Here is a 22234-nt window from a genome sequence, read left to right on the forward strand (position 1 = left end):
ATTGGTTTCTGCCCTTTTAAAAGCTTCACCACCCTACACGAGACCCTTTTTCAATTTTTTTGAAATTGTGAGGCCTTTTTTATTTTAGTTTACTGGTCCTGCGACGAGGAGCGTTGAGGTGGATGAGAGGTGTCGCTGGACAGGCATCTTGGCCAGCTAGGATGGCGAGGGATCGAAGCTTTCTTTGAAAGGGAAAGCAGGGAGAAGAGAGAGGGGAGAGGGGAGAGAGGAAGTGGGGCGCAGTGCAGTCAAAGCTGGCATTTCTCCGTCTGGCTCTACATTGTATTCCTCCCCACCCCCATTTCTTCCCCACTCGATTCAAATCGAGCACACAAAAAGCTTAGGAAATACGCCGAGGCCGCGATAGATTTGGGAGCTAGTATTGGCACCCCGTATATATAACCTCCTCTCTCCTCTTGCCTCATTGCCTTCCATTGCCCTTCGGCCCCTTCCGGCATCCCAAGCTCCTCCTCCCTCTCCCCCGCCCCCACCGGGCTTCCCCCTCTCTTCCCCTCTCCGTGTGGGTTGTCAGGTGTCCTCCCCTCGGGGATCGATTCAAGCTTCGGCTGGGCTGTGCGATTGATGCGAGGGAGGCAATGGCGGTGTCCTCGCCTTCTTCTGCTCCGGAGAAGAAGAGGAAGTGGCTGCTCAGCAACAGGAAGGTCAGTGCCGGTTCCCGTCCTCCTCCTGCGCGCTGCCTCCGTTCTCTGAGTTGGGGTCGGTTTCCGTTTCCACCTGAATGTTTCTTGGTGCTCAAGAACTGCTGCTCTCTTTTTGGTACTGCACTAATGCCAAGATTGAGCCCTTTGACTGCTGGTTCTTGGCGTCCAAGCAAATGCCAGGACGGCGAAGAACGGGTTGGATCTTTGAAGCTCGCTGTGCGTGCGTTTTGTTTGTTTCGCACAAGAACAGCTGGATTCCAGCGCATTCTGTCCGCCTGTCCTGTTTTGGTTTTGTTTGGTTTGTTTTGTCCTCTCAGATGGGTCAAGCTTTCTCTGTTCAAGGGTCAAGCTTCCTGAGGTTCGGAAATCTAATGTTCCTGTTCCGTTTTGGGCAGGTGATCGACAAGTACCTGCGGGAGGCGAGGGCGATTCTCGTGGCGGCGCCGGAGTCCGGCGGCGGGGACGCGGTGGCGGCGCTCGGCCTGGTGGACGCGGCGCTGGAGCTGTCGCCTCGGATGGAGGCCGCCCTGGAGCTGCGGGCGCGCGCGCTCCTCGTGCTGCGCCGTTACCGGGAGGTCGCCGAGATGCTCCGCGACTACATCCCCAGCTGCGGCAAGTCCTGCTCCGGCGACGACACCGCCTCCTCCTCGTCGGCGGCGTCGCTGCTGTCCTCCGGTTCCGGTGACCTCGGCACGATCTCCCGTGCCAAGCTCCTCTCGCCCGACCGCCACCGCTCCGACGACGCCGAGCCTGACGCTCGGCCCGTCCGTTCCTTCCGCTGCTTCGACATCTCCGAACTCAAGCGCCGCGTCCTTGCCGGCCTCTCCAAGAATCCCAACACGGACACCCAATGGAGGTACGAAACCATGGGCATTGCACACTCCATAAGACCGATGATTTCTCGATTTGACAAAATCCTACAGATTTCGATTTCCTGATGATTGATGCCCATGTACAGGTACTTGGTCCTGGGCCAAGCTTGCTTCCACCTCGGCCTCATAGAGGACGCCATGGTGCTGCTCCAGACCGGCCGCCGCCTCGCTTCAGCGGCGTTCCGCCGCGAGAGCGTCTGCTGGTCCGACGATAGCTTCACGTCGTCCGCCGCCGCCGCCGCGGTCGCCACCGTTCCATCGGGGAAAACGTCAAAGTCCGGTTCGGCGTTCATTATCCCGGCCATGGAATCGGAGGCCGTGTCCCAGCTCCTGGCGCATGTCAAGCTCCTGCTTCGCCGCCGCGCGGCCGCCATGGCCGCGCTAGACGCAGGGCTGCCGGCCGAGGCTGTCCGCCATTTCTCCAAGATCCTCGAGGCACGCCGCGGTGTGCTGCCGCACCCCTTCGCCGCGGCGTGCCTCGTCGGTCGTGCCGCCGCGTTCCAGGCCGGTGGCCGCCCGGCCGACGCCATTGCGGACTGCAACCGCGCCCTCGCCCTGGACCCCGCCTACATCCCAGCGCTTCGTGCCCGCGCCGACCTCCTGCAGTCCGTGGGCGCGCTCGCCGATTGCCTCCGTGACCTTGACCACCTCAAACTCCTTTACGATGCCGCGCTTCGGGACGGCAAGCTCCCAGGCCCGCGGTGGCGGCCACAGGGTGGCGTGCGGTACCGTGAGATCGCCGGCGCTCACCGCAAGCTGACCGCCCGGATCCAGGGACTCCGCAGCCGCGTCGCCGCCGGCGAGGCGTGCAACATCGACTACTACCTGCTACTGGGCGTTCGGCGCGGGTGCACGCGCTCCGAGCTGGAACGCGCGCACCTGCTGCTCTCGCTGAAGCTCAAGCCTGACCGCGCCGTGGTGTTCGGCGAACGCCTGGAGCTCGTGGACGAGCACCGCGACCTCGAGGCGGTGCGCGACCAGGCTCGCATGTCCGCGCTGCTGCTGTACCGGATGCTGCAGAAGGGGTACTCGTTCGTCATGTCCGCCGTGCTGGACGAGGAGGCTGCCGAGAGGCAGAGGGCGAAGGACGCCGCTGCGGCCGCTGCTGCAGCCGCGGCCGCCGCGTTGGCTGCCAAGCAGGAAGCTGCGAAGCAAGAACCACCGCAGCCGGTGCCTGAGAAATCCAAGACCACGGAGACTGTCCGTCCAAGGAGCCCGCCAGGCCGTGCGCCCAAGGCGAAAACGAAGCCCAAGACGGCCGCCGTTCCAACGGTGTCCAAGGCGCCAGTGGCCGTGACCTCGACGGCGCCGGTGTACCAGGGGGTGTTCTGCCGCGACATGGCTGTGGTGGGAACCCTGCTGTCCCGCGGCGCCGGCGGCGGGTTCGACCGTGCCCTCCCGGTGAAGTGCGAGGCGATGAGCTGCTGATGCTGATGGCGCTCTGCTGGACACAACACATGACATGTGCGACGTGGCGTGCACCGAGACGGAGACGGATGGGAACGTGAGATCCAGCGAGGTGGCGGGAAAGGGGAGATGGGTTTGAATTGTTTGGTCGTCCAACTCACTTGCTGTACAGTTTGGGGGAAGTGGAATTGGAATGGTTGGGGAGGAAAAAAAACGGCGAGTGCAAAAATGTTGGGATGCAGGATGGGGTGATCTAGTGGACGGTAAATTTTGGCTGCATCTTCATGAATGTGAGTTGTTACAGTGCTGTTAGTTCTGTGCGTGTACTAGTTCCTTGCCGTTGTTATCTCATCCTGCAGGTTTTACACAGAAACCTGCTCCCTCCGGTTACCACTGCTAGCTGCTGCTGCAGCAGCCGTGTACAGTCTTTCCCCTTGTTGATGGTTTTTACCCCAAGTTCAGAATCCGCACCGGGCCCAATGATCATACTGCCCTCAATAACCTCTACTGCCGTGCTGCGTTAATATCATTGCTATTTTGCCCTGTGGTTTCTGGCTTTGTTTTCACCCGTCTGTGGGTGATTGGGTCGCATTCGCATCGGGCCAACGCGTTCAGAGTGCGGGGACGGGGGGTCGCTCTTAAAGCTGCCCGCAAATGGTGCACAGTGGACGATCGCTTGGGACTCTGCTCTCTCTGGCCCGGTCCTCCCCTCCCCTGCCATTTCTGCCATCTTTTGTGGCCTTGCGAGGCGGTTGTGGTCTTGTTCTTGTGGATAGATGATAGAGAGGGGTCTGGGGTCGGGCGACGCGATGCGATCTAGCGTGGTGGCAGATTAGATGCCCCTCGGTTCTCGGCGCCTGCCGCCGCTGCTCGCTTTTGCAAGCAAGCGAAAGCCATATCCTTTTCACCGGCGCCGGGCGTGGGCGCGTCCTCGTGTCATGGATAATCCCGTGGCCCTGGCGCCGGAGTTACAGCGTGTGTGTAGGCTTTTCACTTTCCACTTTTCACAGCTCCGCCCTCCGTGTGGTCACTGAAAGTGAAGTAGGGTGATGGCCTCTGCAGACGCGAGGAAAGTCGCAAGAATTCACTCCCGTCGCCGCAGCTGCTGGCGTCACGGGAATATCTACTAGGCTACTCGCGCAGCGGCTCGTGGACGCGTGGTTAGCGCGACCCGTGATCCGACGTGATCTCCGCCGTCCGTCGCCGGCCAATCACCACCCGCGACTCCAAACTGCTAGATTAAACTAATCAGCTGACATGATGCGTGAACTGGAGCCGCGCTAGTATTGGCCTGTGATTTTTTTTTAGAGTTATAGGGCATAGCCCCAGTCTTACTTATCAACAAAGACCGTCAAAAACGTTTACAGCACAGTTTGCTCAAAAGGGGAAACAAGGTTGCGCAATCGTCAGCTGCCAATCTTCTAGGTTGCCCTGTTAAGTGTCTCAACCTGTCTAGCTTTTGCTCCAGCTCTTGCTTCTTCTCGGCTGGACACAATATTCTCCAATTGTGGACTAGGTTTACTATTCTTTGCAGTAAACAAGCCACATTTTTCCATCGCCCATTCTGAAAACACAGACAATTTCTTAGCTTCCATAGCCACCACAGGGCAGCAGAAGTAAACATATTTGCTACAACAAATTTCTTATTACTAAGCCATAGTTTTCCAATGGATTCAAAACAGCTACCACAGTCATTACCTAAACTCTCGGAAACATGCCCCCAAATTTGTTTTGCTACTACACACTCAAAAACCAAGTGCTGGATCGATTCATCTTCATTGCAGAACAGACAGCTTTTGTCTTCAAGTTTTTTCCTTTTGTTGACACTATCTCTAGTCAGCACTTTATTTTGAGTGAAAAGTCAAAGAAAGAAATGGACCCTTGGAGGGACTTTCAGCGACCAAATGGCAGGCATGTGTACCGGCTGTACACATCGGAAATTAATAATTCTATAGAGAGATTGAGATGAATATATTTGCATCTGTACCCACATGACATGATGATCTTTATCTGTGTGTGCGGCCTAGGAGTGAGTTAGGGAATTTTGAGAAGCTTATCCTTATCCTTTAAGATCCTTTGCACGGTCAGACTTCTTATCCCTGCTCATGTTTTGTTCAGCATTACTAATCTCTGACTGAATCACCATAGCTCATAGTTAGCTGTTGGTACATCCGTTAGCAACTGATTGCTTGATGTTTTAGTAGAATGCTCCCTGTACTTGTAGGAATCAATTGTGTAGCTATGCTTCTGCGCTAATGGGATTTACAGTCTCTATTCTCTCGTCATTATTCACTAAAGTTTGAGATCCATGTTGTGATACTTTTTGACAAATGCTTGTTTGAGAAAAGAGGAGAATCTGTGAGCCCTGTTTGTGCTTGGCGTGTGTGAACTTGTGATAATGGTTTCATTTTTAATGCGCTCTATGGAGAAAACAATGACAATCAGACAATGTTGTCCTCCACGTGTCCCCCTTCTTCAAGCTCCAGAAGTTGCTGATGGAGAGCGGAGGAAACATTGAGTGTGCCAAATCTTACTGTAATGATGGAGAAAACATGGAAGCTGGAGAGCTGAGAAAATTCTGTTTGTAATTTATTGGCAGCCTAGTTCTTTTTTGTTAGATGTACATCCCATCTGCAAACTGTGCCAAATGAGCCACTGATGCATGCAATTTCTTCTTTTTCTGCAAACTGTGCTAAAGGAGCGAGAATGTTTAATTAGCAACTGATGGGTTGGGGCGGGTTGTGGAGGGTTGATCAATTAAATCTTTGGTGGGGGCGGGTTGGCAGAAATTTATCAGCTGATGCGGGGGGAGGGGCGGGTACAGCGCCATTAGCATGCCTAATTAGCTTTTACTAATCCCATGCCGGTCCGGATTAACCCGCAAGCAGATTAGCAGGAAGGCATGATTAACTTTTTACTGATCTGTGTACGTACCTGTACGTAAAGAAACTGTGCATTTGTTTTACCCATTTATTACTGCATCCGCGGCACACAAGTGTCGCAACCGCGTAGGCTGCGTGCCCTGCGTCTAGGCCAGCGAGGAAGGAGGGAGCTTGTGTTATTGCTGCAGCGCCGTGGCGTGATGTATGGTTGGATCCCCTTTGCAGCCTTGCTGCTGGTGATGGATGGTCTGTGCCGACTAGGCTAAAACAATGTCTCGTACCACGGAGAGGTACTCGGGTTACTTTTTACTCCTTCTGGCTGAGCAGGGGATTAACCGACCCGACCCGTCCCGTCCTGATGATGCAACGTGACGGCATCGTACAACGGATCGGTGACGGTGACTTAAACAAACACACAAAAAAATATGCGAGTCCTGTGGCAGGACGCAGGGGCGCTTTTGTTTATTTGGTCCCGTTTGTGTGGTTTCCGGTTCGAATACGTACAGCTCGGGCGCACCGGCCACATCCGGCTCCGTCCGGGGTTGTTAAACTAAGGGTGAGAGGGATCCGCCGAAATCTAGCTTTCCGGCACGGGCACGGGTACGTGATCGCCCGATCGGATCACGCACCGGCCGTGTCCACTTGGCTCACGAAAACGCTCCATCATCCATTTTCTGATACGTGCATCCGTCGCCGAACCGCTACTGTACGACAAAAGCTTTATGATGATATCGGAAAAACATTTATATGCCACGACGTGTAGAGGCACGCGGTCGCAGGCTACTCTACAGATAGGCAGGGACAGGGAGCGTCCGAGACGACGTGCCCTGGCGCCGTGACAAGATGTCGAGACGGATGGACGGTCGATGATTGGGTGATGATGGCACAAGGAAACACGGGGCATGACAGAGCTGTCCGGCGGCCCCGACTGAAATACTAGTTTGACCACGTTGCCCGGAGGCCAGACCGCCAGAGAGACAGAGATGCAAAGTTTGAAAAACCGCCGGTCAAGAAATACCACTCGTAGTAAGAGTACTGGCTTTGTTATAGTAACATTTAAACAAAAGAAGCGCGTGGCGGATTTTGTTTGGTTCGAAAATGCCATGGCAAGGGCATAAAACCCAGCCTCCCGGCCGGTTGGGCACGCACACCGGCACATGACATGAGCCTGGAGTTGGGCAGTTGGCCAGCAGGCGCGCATGGCGCGGCACTGTGGCGAAGTGCGGGGGGTGGGCTCCACGGCCACGGCGTCGCGCCCAGCCGGCAACGGACCGAGAACATGCAACGGCTTGCCGATCTATTTGTGGAAGTCCAATGTGCTAGACTGCTAGTTGTGTCTAATCTGCTGCGGCAGCTCGCTCTCGATCGGAGGCTCTACAGTTGGTAGATCGCCGCTGCCGCCTTCAATTGATCTCATTCACCGGAACGAGGCCGTTGATGATCATTGACATTAGGGTTCGGTACGGTCCTGCGTCGAGGAGCTTGCTTGGGGTAGGAAGTATACTGTGGCGGCAAGTTGCGGCTCGTATGGCCGTTGCCGGGGGCAGGCACCCCCTGCCGTGCACGACACACCGTGACAGATCCGCCTGCCGGATCGCGGCCGCCCACTCCTCTCGGCCGGCCTCCCTCCGCCCGGCCCTCTCGCGGTTTTCACATGGGCTTGCCGTTCGCAGGCGAGAGCGAACGGTCGATCGGCCGCCGGTATACGCACTGAAAATTGCGAGCTGCGGTACGCACCCTACGGGCTACGGCGCGTCCAGGTGACATACTGACATGGCGTTAAACCACCAGTCCGTGTCCGTCTGCAGCATACGTAGATCTCTTGAGATCTGGATGAAGTTACCAGTTAGCTACCTGCTACTTAGCTTTTACAGAGAATGGCGCCAGCCGGCAAAATAGTAACCCTAAACCCTTCAGTTTGACGGCGCCGATCGAGTCGATCCAAAATTAGTCGCGTTCCTGGTGAGGACGGGAGGCGGCCCTGCCGTAGCCGGGACGGGATCGCCCGGGGCAGCTTCGCCGTAATACGAAACCAACAGTTCTGTACACGCTACACGGTCGCACAGCATATTTTCTAGGAGCTGTACGCGAGACCCGTTTCCAACGGAACGTGGCACGGGCAAGTTCGTTCAGCACCCAACACGCGTGACCCGGCCGGAACGCGCGTCCATCCCCTCGTACGCGTTCCCTCGATCCGACGGCGCGCGGCCACGGCGCCCTACGCCCAGGCCGGCAGCAGCCTAGTCTGACCACTTCCCCCGGTCCCACGCAGGCAGCACTTGTCCAGCCACGATTGGCCGGCCATTGACTCATGCATGCAGCAGAGCTAGCAAAGCCGTTTTTACACTGACACCATGCGTGGAAATCGCGGAGCCGGGCGCCCTTTTTCACCCTCTCCGGCGAACAAGGCTGCAGTGGAGGAGCAGTAGTTTACGGCTCGCCACGCGCGTCGGCGTCGGCGTCGTGGGGGTTGGTGAGTTCTTTTCGTTCCGGGCAGCAAGAAGCAGGTCGCGCGCATGTCAACGACATGCCCGCACGGGGACGAGGGCCGGGTCGTTCGGTCCGCGCGTCAGCGCGTGGCTTTCCAAACCATCCCCTTATTCCCGCTGTCTTCGAGGCACCTGCGCACCGCCACCGGCCGGTGGCCCGTGGCCGTGTGAGAGAGGGGAGGAGAGGACGGGGTGGCATCATGCATGGCTATTTCGGAGCACTTTTACGAATGCTCCGAATTGGATTGCGTCCCGGCTGAAAAACCAAGGGAGAAAGGCTATCATGACTAGTAGCTCGCTCTGATCGTCGAGATCCTGGTGCTCCACTGACCTGCTTGCCGGCCGCTCTGTGTTTACTGTACTAGAGCTCATTTCGACGCATACTGAACTGGACCGCCGTGCTCAGTGCTTCGATGCATGCGTGCGCACAGCACCTTAAAACGTAGGTTAGACTGGATCCAGTGATTCCAGTCTGAATGATCCAAGTGCAAGACGAGAGTTGGGCCGTGTCCGCCAGCTAGACTGCACTCCATCGCTTCATCAACAGCCGATGGAATTTTTATGATAAATTTAATTTCCATACCTTGTCACGCGTCCATAATCAATCAGTACTACTACAGCAACGAATCTTGGCTGATCAACCGATGGACCGCTAGCTGCAAGCAGGACGATATGCTTTGCATTAAACCGCAATAACAACCACCAGTTTTCATCAGTTGCTTCGCAATGTACGCATCATCTCGGACAGACTAATTATCACAGGTTTAATACGCGAGCAGGTACACGCACTGTACAACCAAGCCCTTAAAATTTTAGATAGCGGCTAAGCGATTGAGCAAGTGCATGGACCACGCTTGCCTGCGCTAGTGCGTGCCTCCCTGCGCTCTGAAATTCTTTTAGCCCCGTAACTTGGGTACCAGTGCAGCGGGGAGCCGCCGAGCTGCTACCACGCACAGAATCTTTCAGGTACCCAAACAAGGCGATCTGCGCCATAAAAAATTGCATCGCCGGGTACTTCTAATGGCTATCAGGCAGGAAGATTAGCAGCTGCTACAGAGCATACGTCACAGGGATGGTCCTGTCCAATTTGCGTGTGATATATACAAATCGGCGGCCTCCAACTTGTGCGACAGGTAATATTTAATGTCGTCTAAAACGATCCATTGTTTGGGTACAAGGAGAAGATACTCCTAGCATGGAGATTGCAGGGCCACTATACAATCTTATCTCATCGCTTCTTTTACTGGTCATGCATGCAGAAGAGATACCGTACATCTCCTCCTGCTCCAATTGGCCACTCACAGCCTAGAAACACTCACCATTTTTTTTTACTGCGTCAGCATGGAGCACAAGCTGCAGATATATACAGATATATACAATTGAACAAGCATATACATACTTGGATTCAAATCTGACTTGCTGAATAAAGCGTAGTAGTTACACATACTAGCTCTCTATTGAAATGCAGACCAGTTAGCAAGTTCATGCTGATTGATGGCCTACAGTACACAGGTTGGTAGTGGAGTTATAGTATCTTGCTAATGCCTTTTTATTAATTGGACTTGATGAACTGTCAGCCTAGGATGCCTATATCTGCATCATACTGATGGGTGTGGTTCAGAGCCATGCACATACCACTAGTGGTTGTAACAGTATTATAACAGCTAGAACAAGTAGTGGGCAGATAGTGTGGTCAATCAGCAGTACCACCAGAACATCACCTATATCCATTTGTATTTCTGTTGTGGACTCAAATTAAACTGCTACAATATTTTGTTCTATTTCTTAAATCCAATCAGTTCTTGCCATGCAACAGAAATTTAATATTTTTCACATGAAAAGAAGGTACATGCGACAACCATGCAAGAAATAAAGGCTGTCCAACAACAGTAACCGCTAGCTGCGCAAAGAAGGGCACGTACATAAATCTCTCAAGGACCACACTGTCCTTGGTGAGGGGGGGAAAAAAGGTAAAGCAGAGGTGTTAATTTCTCCATCCATACGTGTTCCCCAGAAGATCGAAGAGGATATAGAGTACGTGCGTGCGAGGCAGCAGCACGTGACAGGAAAAAGGCACCATCAAACTGAGAGCAAATTCAAGATACAATTACACTGATAAAAGTTGTCCTAATCCTTTCAAAACACAGCCAAACTTACTTGTAACGGGCTATCGGCCACTAATTGGTACTCTGGGGCAAAAGAGTTCAATTCATCATTTGGCAAGAATCTATGGAGGGCGTGCATTGATGGAAAGCATGGGCACAAAAGAGTGGAGGGGACAGCCGTGAATCGTTTTTGAGCCGGGTCAGGTCATGTGAAGGAGCGTTGTGGCTGGCCAATGGACATGATTGGAACTCATGTGAACGGCATCTGATCTGAACAATGCGTGCATTATATTGGCTAGCTCGCTCATCACAAAGAGCATATGATTCCTCCAACACTTTGTCCCCTCTTCTCTCACGATACGTGCATGTAGCGTACAACTTATGGACACGGCGTGGATGCCATGAAGCAAGTTTAAATCCTTTTAACTTTTTACATTGACATTTTGAAGGAGCGCATTTCCATCGCCATGTTCAAGCGTATGAATCGGCAATGTAGAAGCGTTGAAACTCCATTTTCAGGTGGAGCAAAGAAGAAATAGGACCCCCTGAACTAGCATTTCATCATTCATATAGAAAAAGAGAGAGAGAGAAAAAGGAATATCCAATAATAGAAAAGGACGGCACTTTTTTCGATCGTGAACTAGGTAGAGGCTCAATTGATGTGATCTCGTAGATAAAAGGCAACCTTGAACACTACCCTAGTAACTAAGAGCATAACGGTACGGTCACAAGAGTGGATAGTACTTGCAATGGCGCTGAAGATATTCAAGCCTAACCAACTCATCTAATTCCCAACCAGTAACCAAAAACAATCACGGCCGTACGCACGCCGGCCCATCAGATCTGGACAGAGGCCAAACCAATAATGAGCCGCTGAATTGCACAAGCACCTTTTCGGCTGGCGAAATTCCTTCCTTTCTCCTCCCTCTCCGGCATGCTCCTGCTCGATCTTCACTTCAAATCGAGCTGGTTTTGGCAGCTAAAGGCCACGGGGTTAGCATAAAGTAAGCAAAGCCCATCACGGTGATGTGATGGCATGCTGATGGATGTGGTACTATGATTATCGTCGGGCACGCATCGGATTCCATCCCGTTCCAGCGGGAGGGGCAGGCATCGGCGGCGAGCAGGGAGGAGCTGGGCGGCACGTGCGAGTGGGGGCGGGCCGCACATGGCCGCCTTGACCTTAGGCCTGCAAACCCCGCTGGACACCTACGAAAGCAAGGGATTTGTAGCCTGTACTTGCCTTGATGCCTTGCCTGTTCCTCCGATGACGAGACTTGTGTGGGTTGTATGTGTGTGGGTTTTTCTCCGTGTCCTCCTTTTGGTCACACACGTGACAGCGGCGTGGCTGGCCACGGGTGGAGACTTTCTTGTACGTTGAAAAGAAAATAGTCTCCGTCTCGTGATAGGTCATTCATTAGCAATGATACTGATCAATTCCTATATCAACGTAGTCTTGTGTGTATCGATAGATGCAGACGCCTGTTTCACCGTGGGTGGAGTGGATTGGATTGCATGCAAATCTGTCAGCGACGAGGGCGAAAAGCTCAGAGCTCACAGCCAAAGGCAGCGCTCCATGGCCGAAGAAAGCCCCACAGGTTCGGTCTGAGGTTGTTGCAGATGTTGTCGTACGCAGGGGCAGATCATGGATGATGGATCGCCATAGCCGGGGGCCCTTCCGAGGTGTAGGCAAACGAGAGTAATGGATAGGGAACGCACCAATCGGGAACAAAAACGACAGGTCGACGGGGAAATTCCCGTTCCAGGCCCGGCCCGGGCCGCAGCACAACTTGCGCCAAGATTATTGCCCGCCCTTTTCCAGCGGGCGCGCATGCATGCCTCGCCTGCCCTGCCTACGACGCTGCTGCTGCTTCGCCCGGGCCAGAGACCATCTTTACTGCCCCCTTTCCTGCCTCCTCTTCAATACCGGGATCGCAAGAGGATACGAGAGAGATCGTGTGTGGCCTGTGGGGGTACCGGGTGACTGGGCGAGGCGAGTGGAGTGCAGGTGGGGGGAAAGGATCGCGGTGGCATCACCCGTCGCGTTCGCTCGCGTCGTCGCCACATGTGGCCCGGGCGCGGAGAAGGTGATGGCTGCAGTGGCTTTCCCGGGCAGCCCTACGAAAGCGCGCGGCGGCTTTGAGTGCGGCCGGAGCCAAAGGATGATCGGCGGATCGGTCGATCGGATCAGATGGTGGCTCGCGGCGCCTGGAAGAAAAGGTCCGTGCCCAACTGCCGGATCGGCGCACGGCACGGGGAAGGGAATGGGGTAGAGAAAAGAAACACCCGGTCGCTTCGGTGCCAAACCAACGTGCTTTCGCTGCTGCTCCGTTCTTTTGGCTCGCTTCCAAGCCAAGTCGGCTCTGCCCGGCTCGATCGGGGACGGGGAGGGGTATTGGACGGGGAGGGTTCCCGAATCGGGGGAGCGAGCGTGCGCTTGTGCTCGTGCGGTCTCATGATGGCACGCCCCGGATGAGGATGGAAAGCCGGAAAGGTGAAGGGTGTTGAAAGCGAGGAGAACGGTAATCATGGGATCGCGTGACAATTGACAACCGTGCCTCGATCCTATGCACTGCAGTCTGCAGTGGGTGGTGGACACTGTACACGGCGCCTCCTGTGAAGCGACCCAGGCCAGAGGCCCAAGTAGAGCCCGGTCCTGCCTGGCTGCTCGGATGTTGCCGGCCCAACTGACATGCGATCGCCTGTCCGTTCAGCAGCAGAAGAGACGGCACATGAAACTGCAGATACGCATTGCACCAGCACTGCTCCATTTACAGTCTCATAAAAAAATGATTACATGATCAAAGAAATGCTGAGCCGGCATTTCTGAGAACTTTACAATGGCTCCGGTTATTAGTACATTATTCTGTTCAATAAAACAAGGGTGTGCAGTGGACACATCAACACCAGAAGATCACCTTCGCCTGGATCCTCTTGCCTTGCGTTCAGTGCCTCTAGTAGGCTTTCTCTTGGCTTTCGGCACAGCGCACTTGGGGCACAACCAATCATCGTCAGGTACAGCGTCCAAGGGAGGGTCGCAGCAGTCGATGTGCATACCGATCCCACAACCGGTTTCACCGTCCTCGTCGCCACAGATCAACATCACTTCTCCTCTGTCCTTGCACCCGCACGCTGAGCAGCTCAGGTCCTCCGGATCGTCCTCTTCATCTTCCGACTGTTCCATATCCGTGGCCATCTCTTGCTGGTTCTTCATGAGTTTCTCAAGGGACTTGTTGGCCAGATCGTTTGTCTTGAAGAGAACATGTCGGTCGAGGGGGTGGCCAGGCTTGCAGACGTAATCAACCAGATAATCAGCACTGACACAGGGAATACCATGCCTGATGAATTCCTGAACCCATGCGTCTGCTCTTGGTAAGCTCGCTGATACTACAGCGAAATCAAACCCGGAGTCAAGGAATCGACTGTATGGCGGCGATGTTGCTAAAATGGTGCCATCACCAGCTTTTACCGCGCGCTTCACTGTATCCTGGCAAGAACTCTAATTTTAGAGTGAATATAACAAAATCAGACTGCCAAGCATAAAGTTAATAGACGATTGGCCTACAATGTGAATTAGTTTCCACAGACACCATAGTGTCATAAGGCTTGCCAGATAAGTTAATTAAGCAAAAACTCTTACCAGCGTTGGTAGTATGAGCTGTCCATAGACAACAATCTGCATTCCATAGAAGGCACCATGGCCCATCTGCTGCCTTATATTTCGCCATTTTCTAGGAGCATCAAGGCTGATTGTTTCTCCATCATTAAGGCCCGAACCAAACCATTCAAATGGTTCTTCATCCACAAACTTGCCAGCCTCAGTGCACGAAGTCAAGTACTCTTTCTTGAGTATCCACCTAATTGGAGAAAGAAGCTGTGAGCATTCAAATTTGTGAAAAGACAGAATTTTACTACACAATCCCAAAACACTTGATAAAATGTTAGCATAATAAACTAGCAAGTAAAGTTGATTTGGTCAATTAAGCCATATATTTGCATGTATATCTGTCACTGAAAAAGGACCATACAATAAATGTGAACAAGTATTTTAAGATGGAACATGGATAACCAAGATCGTAGTTCTAACCTGCCTGCTGCAGCTGCTGCAAAAAACTTCTCGGTTCTCCTGAGAGGATCTGGGGCAATGAAATGTGTTGCTTGGTATGACCAATGATGTGAATCCCTACAAACTCGTCCCTTCAGCCGTCTAAGAATTGAGCGACAATCCCTTCTCTGCTCACGATTTCCACTTAAAATAAATAATGCAGGTTCACTCACGATCAAGGTTCCAGATTCACTTACTTTTACCCCTTGGTGCTCACTGTCACTGAGCACTCGTGTGCTTTTCTCAATTGATTTTGCATCAAATTTGGACTGCAAACTGCTAGTTCTATTTGATATAGAGTTGAGATTACTATGGTCTAGTCTGTTCTCCTTTTCATGATCCGAAGTAAGAGCTTTATTTCTTTTGCTGCTTCTCAAGTTAAAATTGTATGATCCTCCTTGCTTGTCTACCGTACCAGAATCTTGACAAAACAATCCGGATGCATCTTTTATCACATCCTTATTGGATTTGTCAGAGTCCTGATCAGTGGTTATTTTGTTGCTATTGCATGAAATCTCTTCAGTTCTCTTTGATGAAACAGCTTCTGCTACAGATGCAATGACACTACCAACTTTGCCACACTTGCTGCCTGATTTGTCTTCTACAGTTTTCATTTTCCTCTTGGCAACTGCATTCCTAGTTCTGCCATTCGATACAGTCTTGGAGGAAAGTGTTCCACAGTCACTAGCACTTGCACAACTAGAAAGTTTTTTAGGGTAGTCTTCATTGTCTGAAGGAAACAAGTCATCAAACAATGAACCAGTTGCCACTGTCCCAGTTTTGTCAACTAACGGTTCATTGCTGGTGTTGATGTCAGATTTCCGTGACCTCTTCGCTGCTGTATTCCTTACTCTGGTGTTGGGTATTTTCTTAGGTGAATTTCTTTGTTGTTCATCAGCATTTCCGGTGTCAAAAAACTTTTTGGGATTTGCCTCAATATTTTCTTGAGAAATCACCTTACTGAACTCCAAACTAGAAGCTACTTGTGTGTCATCTGTCTTGGCGCAAGCATTCCTTGTCCTCTTTGCAACAGTATCTGTCACTCTACAAATCAGTGCTTTCTTTGAAGGATTTGTTTTGAGTTCAGCTGCACTTGCCATGGTGCAGCCATTTTTGGAGGCTGGATCAGCATTCTCATGAGGAATCACTTCAGCAGGCCAGGATTCAGTAACTACTTTCTTACCACTGTTAATAGCTGACCCTTCAGCCTCAATACTAGCACTTCGAGGCCTCTTGGCACCTGCATTCCTTCGTTCAGGAGTTGCTACTTTCTTTGAATAACTGGTTTCACCCTGAACATTGCTTGAAGTGTCTTGTAATCGTTTAGCGTCTTCTTTGTCTTTCACATTGGCATCAGACACTACCCTCTCAAGTTCAGAATTTGACACCACTGGCTCTTCGTAATCATTGACCTTGAGTGGATCAGTAACCTTGGTGCCAACATTTCCAGAAGAGGAAACGACATGTGAATTACTTGAATTATGTACAGATTTGTCATGTGCCTGATCCTTTGTGCGAAGATTTCCTATCTCATGCAAGCAATCTTGATTCACCGCATTACCACTACCTTGTGTATCTTCCCCATCCTTATTTTGAAAGGAGAAACTTGTCTTTCCATCTTGAACAGCGGGTGAAGGAGTCCTGGTGCATTTGTTTTCTACCATTGCTTTCAGTGACATTCTTGCTTTCAATGAAGATTTTACATTCTTATCACTTGAAGACGATTCAGGAAGCTTGATTCCATTAATGAGACCACCATGCTTGAGAGAGGTCTTCCTAGATCTTCTTTGTCTGCTTGTAGATAAGCTAAATTGCTGCTTTCCAAAATTAACAGCATTAGCTTCAGCGTCAGATGCATCACTCAGCCAACTCGCAAATGGAGAATCTAAAGGACCAGTTTCTGACACCAGATCTTCCTTTTGCAAATTTAGGCTAGCTGGGGAGACTAAGATCTTCCTTTTCTGAGCATATGCACCATTTAGTCCATCCACACACTTAATATTTTCATTGCCTTTCTTGCTCTGATCGTCAGCATTCTCAAAAACCTTTTGATGTCCCATTTCTAATGAAGAAATATTGGAGTCAGCTCGCAGTGTGCTATCTTCGGCCCTCTTAGGTGATTGCATATGGTTAACTGAATGCACTTCTGGTAACAAAGACTTCCGAGAGGCCTTTTTAGAGTTACTTGTGTTCTTGATGCTGTTGAATTTGGAATCACCTCCTGATTTTGGATTGGACTCATGATTGGTGAGCTTGTCATCAGTATTTGACCGACCAGCTGCTGTGATATGAATACCTGAGGGTGCACACTTCTCGTGACGCTGCCATCTGTCAACTTTTGATGAATCAAGCTCATCCGCAGACTGATTTCCTCTCAAGGGGCTGGACAATGGGACTTTAGTAACATCTATATGATCCTGACTGGCAGAAGATTTTCCAGAAACATGATCTGTGTGGCCCTTTAGAATGCCCGGGGCCTTATTTAAGGTATCTAAATGATGATTACTAAAAGCAGTCATTTTGCTTGAGCTAGTGCCTAGAACACCACTTGCAAAATCCTGTGTCCTTGCACCAACATGTTTTCTTTCAGCTTCCTGCAGATTCGGGCTATTGTTGTTCCTTACTACAGAATTATCTCTCTTTTGACTGAGGCCAAGTGAAGTTTGAATGGGTGAGAGGCCATCCACCTTAGCAGAAACTGCCAACAAACTAGAGTTAGGACTGCCTTGGCCTCTAATATCATGTCTCTTGCTGTCTGCATCCTCTGCGTTCATGATATGACCCAGTGGACTTTGAATGCGTGCAAAGACATCAGCCTTAGCAGAAACTGGAACCATAGAGCTAGCACTGCTTTGGCCTGTAATATCACGTGTCTTGCTGTCTGCATCTTCTGTCTTCAAGATATGATCAGGGCTGTTCAAATTCCTTCCCACAACCACCTCTTTATTACCACTGGGAATTACAGGTGATCGCTTTCGTGCATCGACATCATACTTCACAAAAGTTTCCTTGCAATTTTTTGAGTTGAGAGTGCACCTGACACTGGACCTATTGCTTAATGACCTTGGACCTGCAGCTTCTGCTTCATGTTCAGAGTCATTAGCTTGCGCCTCCATTAATTCTAGCTCCCAGCTACTGAATAACAAAAATAGCCAGAATTAGTTTTCAGTGCATTCTAATACTGTGAAATCAGGAAACTAGAAAAAAATCAAAGAACAAACCCTACAATGTCACTTACCTTTTGCTATAATCATCGACTGGGAGAATTTCCCATGCCTTTAAGCTGAAATAATGAAGAGGATGAATCAAAACATAAGCAATCCAGTTAACATATTGGCTTTCTAGTTAAGTCAGGAGAGGTGGTTTTGAAATACCAGTCTTCCAACCACTGGTGATTCACAAGTTTGATGTTCACCTTTTTCGCAACCTCATACTTCTCGCCTTGCATTATATGGAAAATCGAGGTGTCAAATTCATACAACAAATAAAAGAACTATGTAGTATCAATATATGCATAGAAAAAGAAAGAAATGACTAAAAGCGTACATGTAATAGACATGTTATGATTTATGTTGTTGGATTACTTTGATGCTTTTTTATGCTTTTTAATGTACAAATAATAACTTCTGGTCATTAGTTACGAATTTCCTCCAGTTCTGTACCACAAAAGGAGGAAACATGGTTGGTGAGGTTAAACCTTTGTATGGTTCGCAATTGTTTTTGCGAACCGGTTCACATAAAAATTAAACAGGAGCAAGGTCCAAACTGTTATGGGATCATCGCATCCTACAACCAAAAAACACAGATGCCGAGCAACAAATGTCCATTATGACCAAACTGGAAACATAGCTGCCATTGAGAATTGGATATAAAACTCTTAACTAATCTTTAGAATCATTAAAGAGCACATTGCATCTCACACTAAAGAAGACATCAACCTATTAAAAGATAGCTTTGTTAAACAAGTATTCCCTCTGTTCCAAATAATATTTCCTGTTTGGTTCACATCCTAAGGTTGCCACGACTAACCTTAGGCAGCTACAATTTTTCTAGTCAGTGTTTCGTTGCTTGCTGCCACAACTTAGTCCGCCTAACTTCTTAGTCACTTGCCCACTTGTCATACATTAAATTTTCTTGCCTAACTTTGTCTAAGGATAGGTGGTCAATTTTCTATTTTTCTTGCCACAAAAGTACGGCAAGACTAACCTAAGTAGCCTTAAGCAGGAATGTGTAGCAAACTAAGTTTACAATCAAACATTCCCATAATCACTTTAGCTTTATCCTAAGTCAAACCTCTTTAACTTTAACTAAGTCTATAAGAAAATATGTTGATTTCCACAATACCAAATAAATGCACTATTAATACATATTTCATGATGGATTTAAAGAAGCTAATTTGATGTTGTAGATGTTGGTACTTTTTTCTATAAACTTGGTCAAAGTTAGACAAGTTTGGCTTAAGATAAAGCTAAAGTGACAAATAATTTGGAAAGGAAAGAGTACAAGGCAACAGCCATGAAGTTCCATGGAAGGAAAAGCAGCAGAACTAATCGATTGTTATGTATGTCATGGCTTGACAGATAAAAGAAACAACACACCTTCAAATTTATAGCAAATAAGGTGAGTCACAACATTTGCTATCAAAGACTTGGAGAATCGTGCTCCCATCAAAGAAACCATTTTCTGCATAACAATTAGAAGATATCACCTGACATAAATTACATTACAAGCGCAAGTACAGTACCCAAGAGCTTCAATGTGAATGCATCACATTAATTTCCTATTTGAATGAGGAATATATAAGAAATGCAACTAAATTTATGCATCACATTAGTTCCAAAAAGTGCGGCATTCTGTGTTGTGTGCATCAAACCGTTTATACTATGGCTATGGATATCTCATTGTGTGAAATCATTACTTTTATTAGCATATAGATAGAACTGGAAGGCTGTTACCATTATGTATTCGCGATAGTTTCTTTGGTAACCTGTCAAGCAAATGAGCAGTGATTGTGCACCAGGTATTCCATTCGAATGTCTCACCGGCCAATAGATAACCTGCAAAAGCTTAACATAACCAGGTCACAAAACTAAACCATGGCTCTGATGCAGAAATGGCAGCAGAAGTGCCCGAACAATTAGCAGCAAAAACTCACCCTATCAACATCAGCAAGCACCCCGCGATCCAAGCTATCCTCCACCCACTGATCGATGACGACTTTTTTCCCTTCTGCCCGCGCGGCCACGCACGTTGGGTCATCCTGCACCGCAAAAACAAATCACAGCCCGTCCCCCAGCCAAGCTGCCAAGGCATATAGAGACCAATTTGCAAATCCAACTCACGTAGAAGAGGTTCGACACGACTACGTGCGTGCACCCATTGCCCAATGACCCGGCGTCGGCGCCGCCGCGCACCTCCATCTCAGACCGGTACTGCAAACGGATGCCGTCGGAACTTATCAGCCACTGGAATAAATCAAGCCAATCGTGGCAAACCGCAGCCAAACTGAGGCTACAAAATCGAAGAGGATGAGGCGCGGGGTGTCACGGGCGCACCTGGGACTCGACGTCGCTCTCGAACCCGACGAGGAAGAAGCGGACGCCGTCAAACAGGTGCTCGTCGCCGATGTCGTAGTCTGTGCCGGAGGAATCCATGGCGGGGAACAGGACGGGGGGGAAGGGGGGGGGGGGGGGGGGGGGGGGGTTTTGGTTTGGGGATTTTTCGTGCCCGAGCTCGTGCCTGCGTGCGTGGCTTACCGGGGAAGATTCGAGAGCCGGTCGCGGGATCTCGGTTTGGGAGGGAAATCAAATTGGGATCTCGGCTTGGGAGGGAAATGAAATGATATGTTTTTGTTTGAATAATTAATTCAGCAGTCAGTTAACCAAAAGGGGATGTAGCTCAGATGGTAGAGCGCTCGCTTAGCATGCGAGAGGTACGGGGATCGATACCCCGCATCTCCATTTTAATTTTTCCCCGTCTCCTCTTTTTCCTCATGATGCTTTGCTGTCGTGTGAACTCTGAACTATCTGCTTAGTGCCTGCATCACATAAATGTGAAACGATCCATGGTTCTTGATTTTGGGAGTTGCTCGATCATCGATGCCTCTTGACTTTGCAAGCTGTCCTCTGATCTTAATAAAGAAAAAAATATGAAAACTTTTTTTTGAAACGTAAAGGGGCAGGAGCACTGCCATATCATATAAGGAGAGAGATGAGTGAACCGTTTACATAAATAAGATTACATGATGAAATATAAACTCCGATCTCATAGCTCTAAGATGCACTATGCTGCTCCTAGTCGACACTCGGCGTGCCACAGGCCTTCTGTCGAAGTTGAATTTCTTCTTTGATAAAGAAGAAAACTTGCAGCTCCGAGCACTGAATTCCATCGAAAATCCTCCTATTACGCTCTTTCCATAGATTCCATGCCGTGTAAATGAGAACTGCTGCTGTTGCTCGTCTCTTTTCCTTCGCGGCCGCATTGATGGATGAACACCACCATGTCTGAAGCTCTGAACCGGCCAATGGCACAGTAACCATACCACTTGCCCAATCACTGACCTTTCGCCAAACTTGCAACGCGAATGGACATTGGAGACACAAATGTGTAGCAGTTTCAAGCTCCACCTGGCAGAGAGGGCAGACAGGGTTGCATGGCCAATTTCGTGCAAGAAGCCTGTCAGCGGTTAAGATCCTTTGTTGCAGCAGTAGCCAAGTGAAAAACCTGTGTTTGCCCTCAGTTTGCGCCCTCCAAATAGCTGCTGGTTGGAATGTGCAATAGGATCCTCTGAACTGAGCTAGATACGCTGTCTTGGCACTGTACTCTCCGTTTGCAGACCATCTCCAGGTAATTGCATCAGGCTGATCATTTAGAGTTATGTTCTGAACTGAGTCCCACAGTAAAAGAAACTCTGCCATTTCTGTAACTGAATTCATTCTCCAGAGCGTTTTTGCATTTCTGTCAATCTCCTTTCTTGTGTGAATCTCAAGGCTAGCAGCTGTTAGCCTAATCTCATCAAGAGCCATTGCAAAAAGGTTGTTGATCGGCTGCGTGCACCTACTTTTCAACTTGGTGAAATAGGAAATGCCGTTAGGTTGCTGATTTTTTCTTTAGTTTTCAGGTTAGAGTGAAAATCGATTGATTCTACGGAGGAACCAGGTCTATATATCGATCAGCGTGCTTGGCTTAGGATGTGTTTGGTTGCATGTACCGTATGATGCATGCATGTATGATCATGGATGGTGGGATTCAACCAATTTATCTGTACCATATGGTTCACTTCTATTAGTAGAATAATGCGATAGCTCAATCCTGGATGGGATGTTACAATTCACCCAACCAAACAAAATGATCATTATTATTTTGAATCATTCCTACATAAAGTAAATGATACGAGCAACCAAACACACCCTTAGTTTGTTTTCTTTAGTGGATTGATCTCGTTTCCGCATAGAACGAGATTTAATTCGTCCCTTGCTACTTCCGCTAACGGCTCACCTCTCATCCAAGCAGCTGCTTGGTTTTACTGCAGTTGTGGTAACAACTAACAAAGCAATGTCACAAATTCATCCGCAGCTAATTAAGACCCTGTTTGGGGAGCTTTTCCTTCTCCAGGAAGCTCTACAAGCCAACAGCTTCCCCAAACAGGGTTGCTTCTCCCACAATCGAAAAGCTCCAAAAACCCTATTTAACCTGCAAGCGGAGAAGCTGGT

The 22234-nt window shown here is 49.8% G+C and overlaps 2 protein-coding genes and 1 non-coding gene across 5 annotated transcripts; 2 read left to right on the forward strand and 1 right to left on the reverse strand.

The window, feature by feature from the left end:
* Nucleotides 1-269: 269 nt before the first annotated feature.
* LOC101760132 lies at nt 270-3434 on the forward strand. Its single transcript, XM_004984582.4, has 3 exons — nt 270-662; nt 1058-1518; nt 1621-3434. Exons 1-3 carry the CDS (start codon nt 597-599, stop codon nt 2960-2962), a joined length of 1869 nt encoding a protein of 622 aa, XP_004984639.1. The 5' UTR covers nt 270-596; the 3' UTR covers nt 2963-3434.
* A 9753-nt stretch (nt 3435-13187) lies between these two features.
* Nucleotides 13188-20216, reverse strand: LOC101775152 (BRCT domain-containing protein At4g02110). 3 transcript variants are annotated; one of them, XM_004986977.3, is made up of 10 exons: nt 20078-20216; nt 19865-19954; nt 19678-19782; nt 19478-19579; nt 19121-19205; nt 17897-17963; nt 17761-17805; nt 14505-17657; nt 14058-14274; nt 13188-13904 (listed from the first exon to the last, which is right to left on the reverse strand). In XM_004986977.3, the coding sequence occupies exons 1-10, from the start codon at nt 20174-20176 to the stop codon at nt 13332-13334; spliced, it is 4536 nt and encodes a 1511-aa protein (XP_004987034.1). In that variant the 5' UTR covers nt 20177-20216; the 3' UTR covers nt 13188-13331. The 3 variants fall into 3 exon arrangements, with proteins under 3 accessions (XP_004987034.1, XP_022679278.1, XP_022679279.1); XM_022823543.1 differs by having other exon boundaries at nt 13188-13916; XM_022823544.1 differs by having other exon boundaries at nt 13774-13897.
* A 193-nt stretch (nt 20217-20409) lies between these two features.
* On the forward strand, nt 20410-20482 carry TRNAA-AGC. Its single transcript has one exon. It is a non-coding gene; the product is annotated as a tRNA-Ala (tRNA).
* Nucleotides 20483-22234: the final 1752 nt, after the last annotated feature.

The sequence above is a fragment of the Setaria italica genome, chromosome IX (genome assembly GCF_000263155.2).
Source record: "Setaria italica strain Yugu1 chromosome IX, Setaria_italica_v2.0, whole genome shotgun sequence".
Taxonomy (NCBI): Eukaryota; Viridiplantae; Streptophyta; class Magnoliopsida; order Poales; family Poaceae; genus Setaria; species Setaria italica.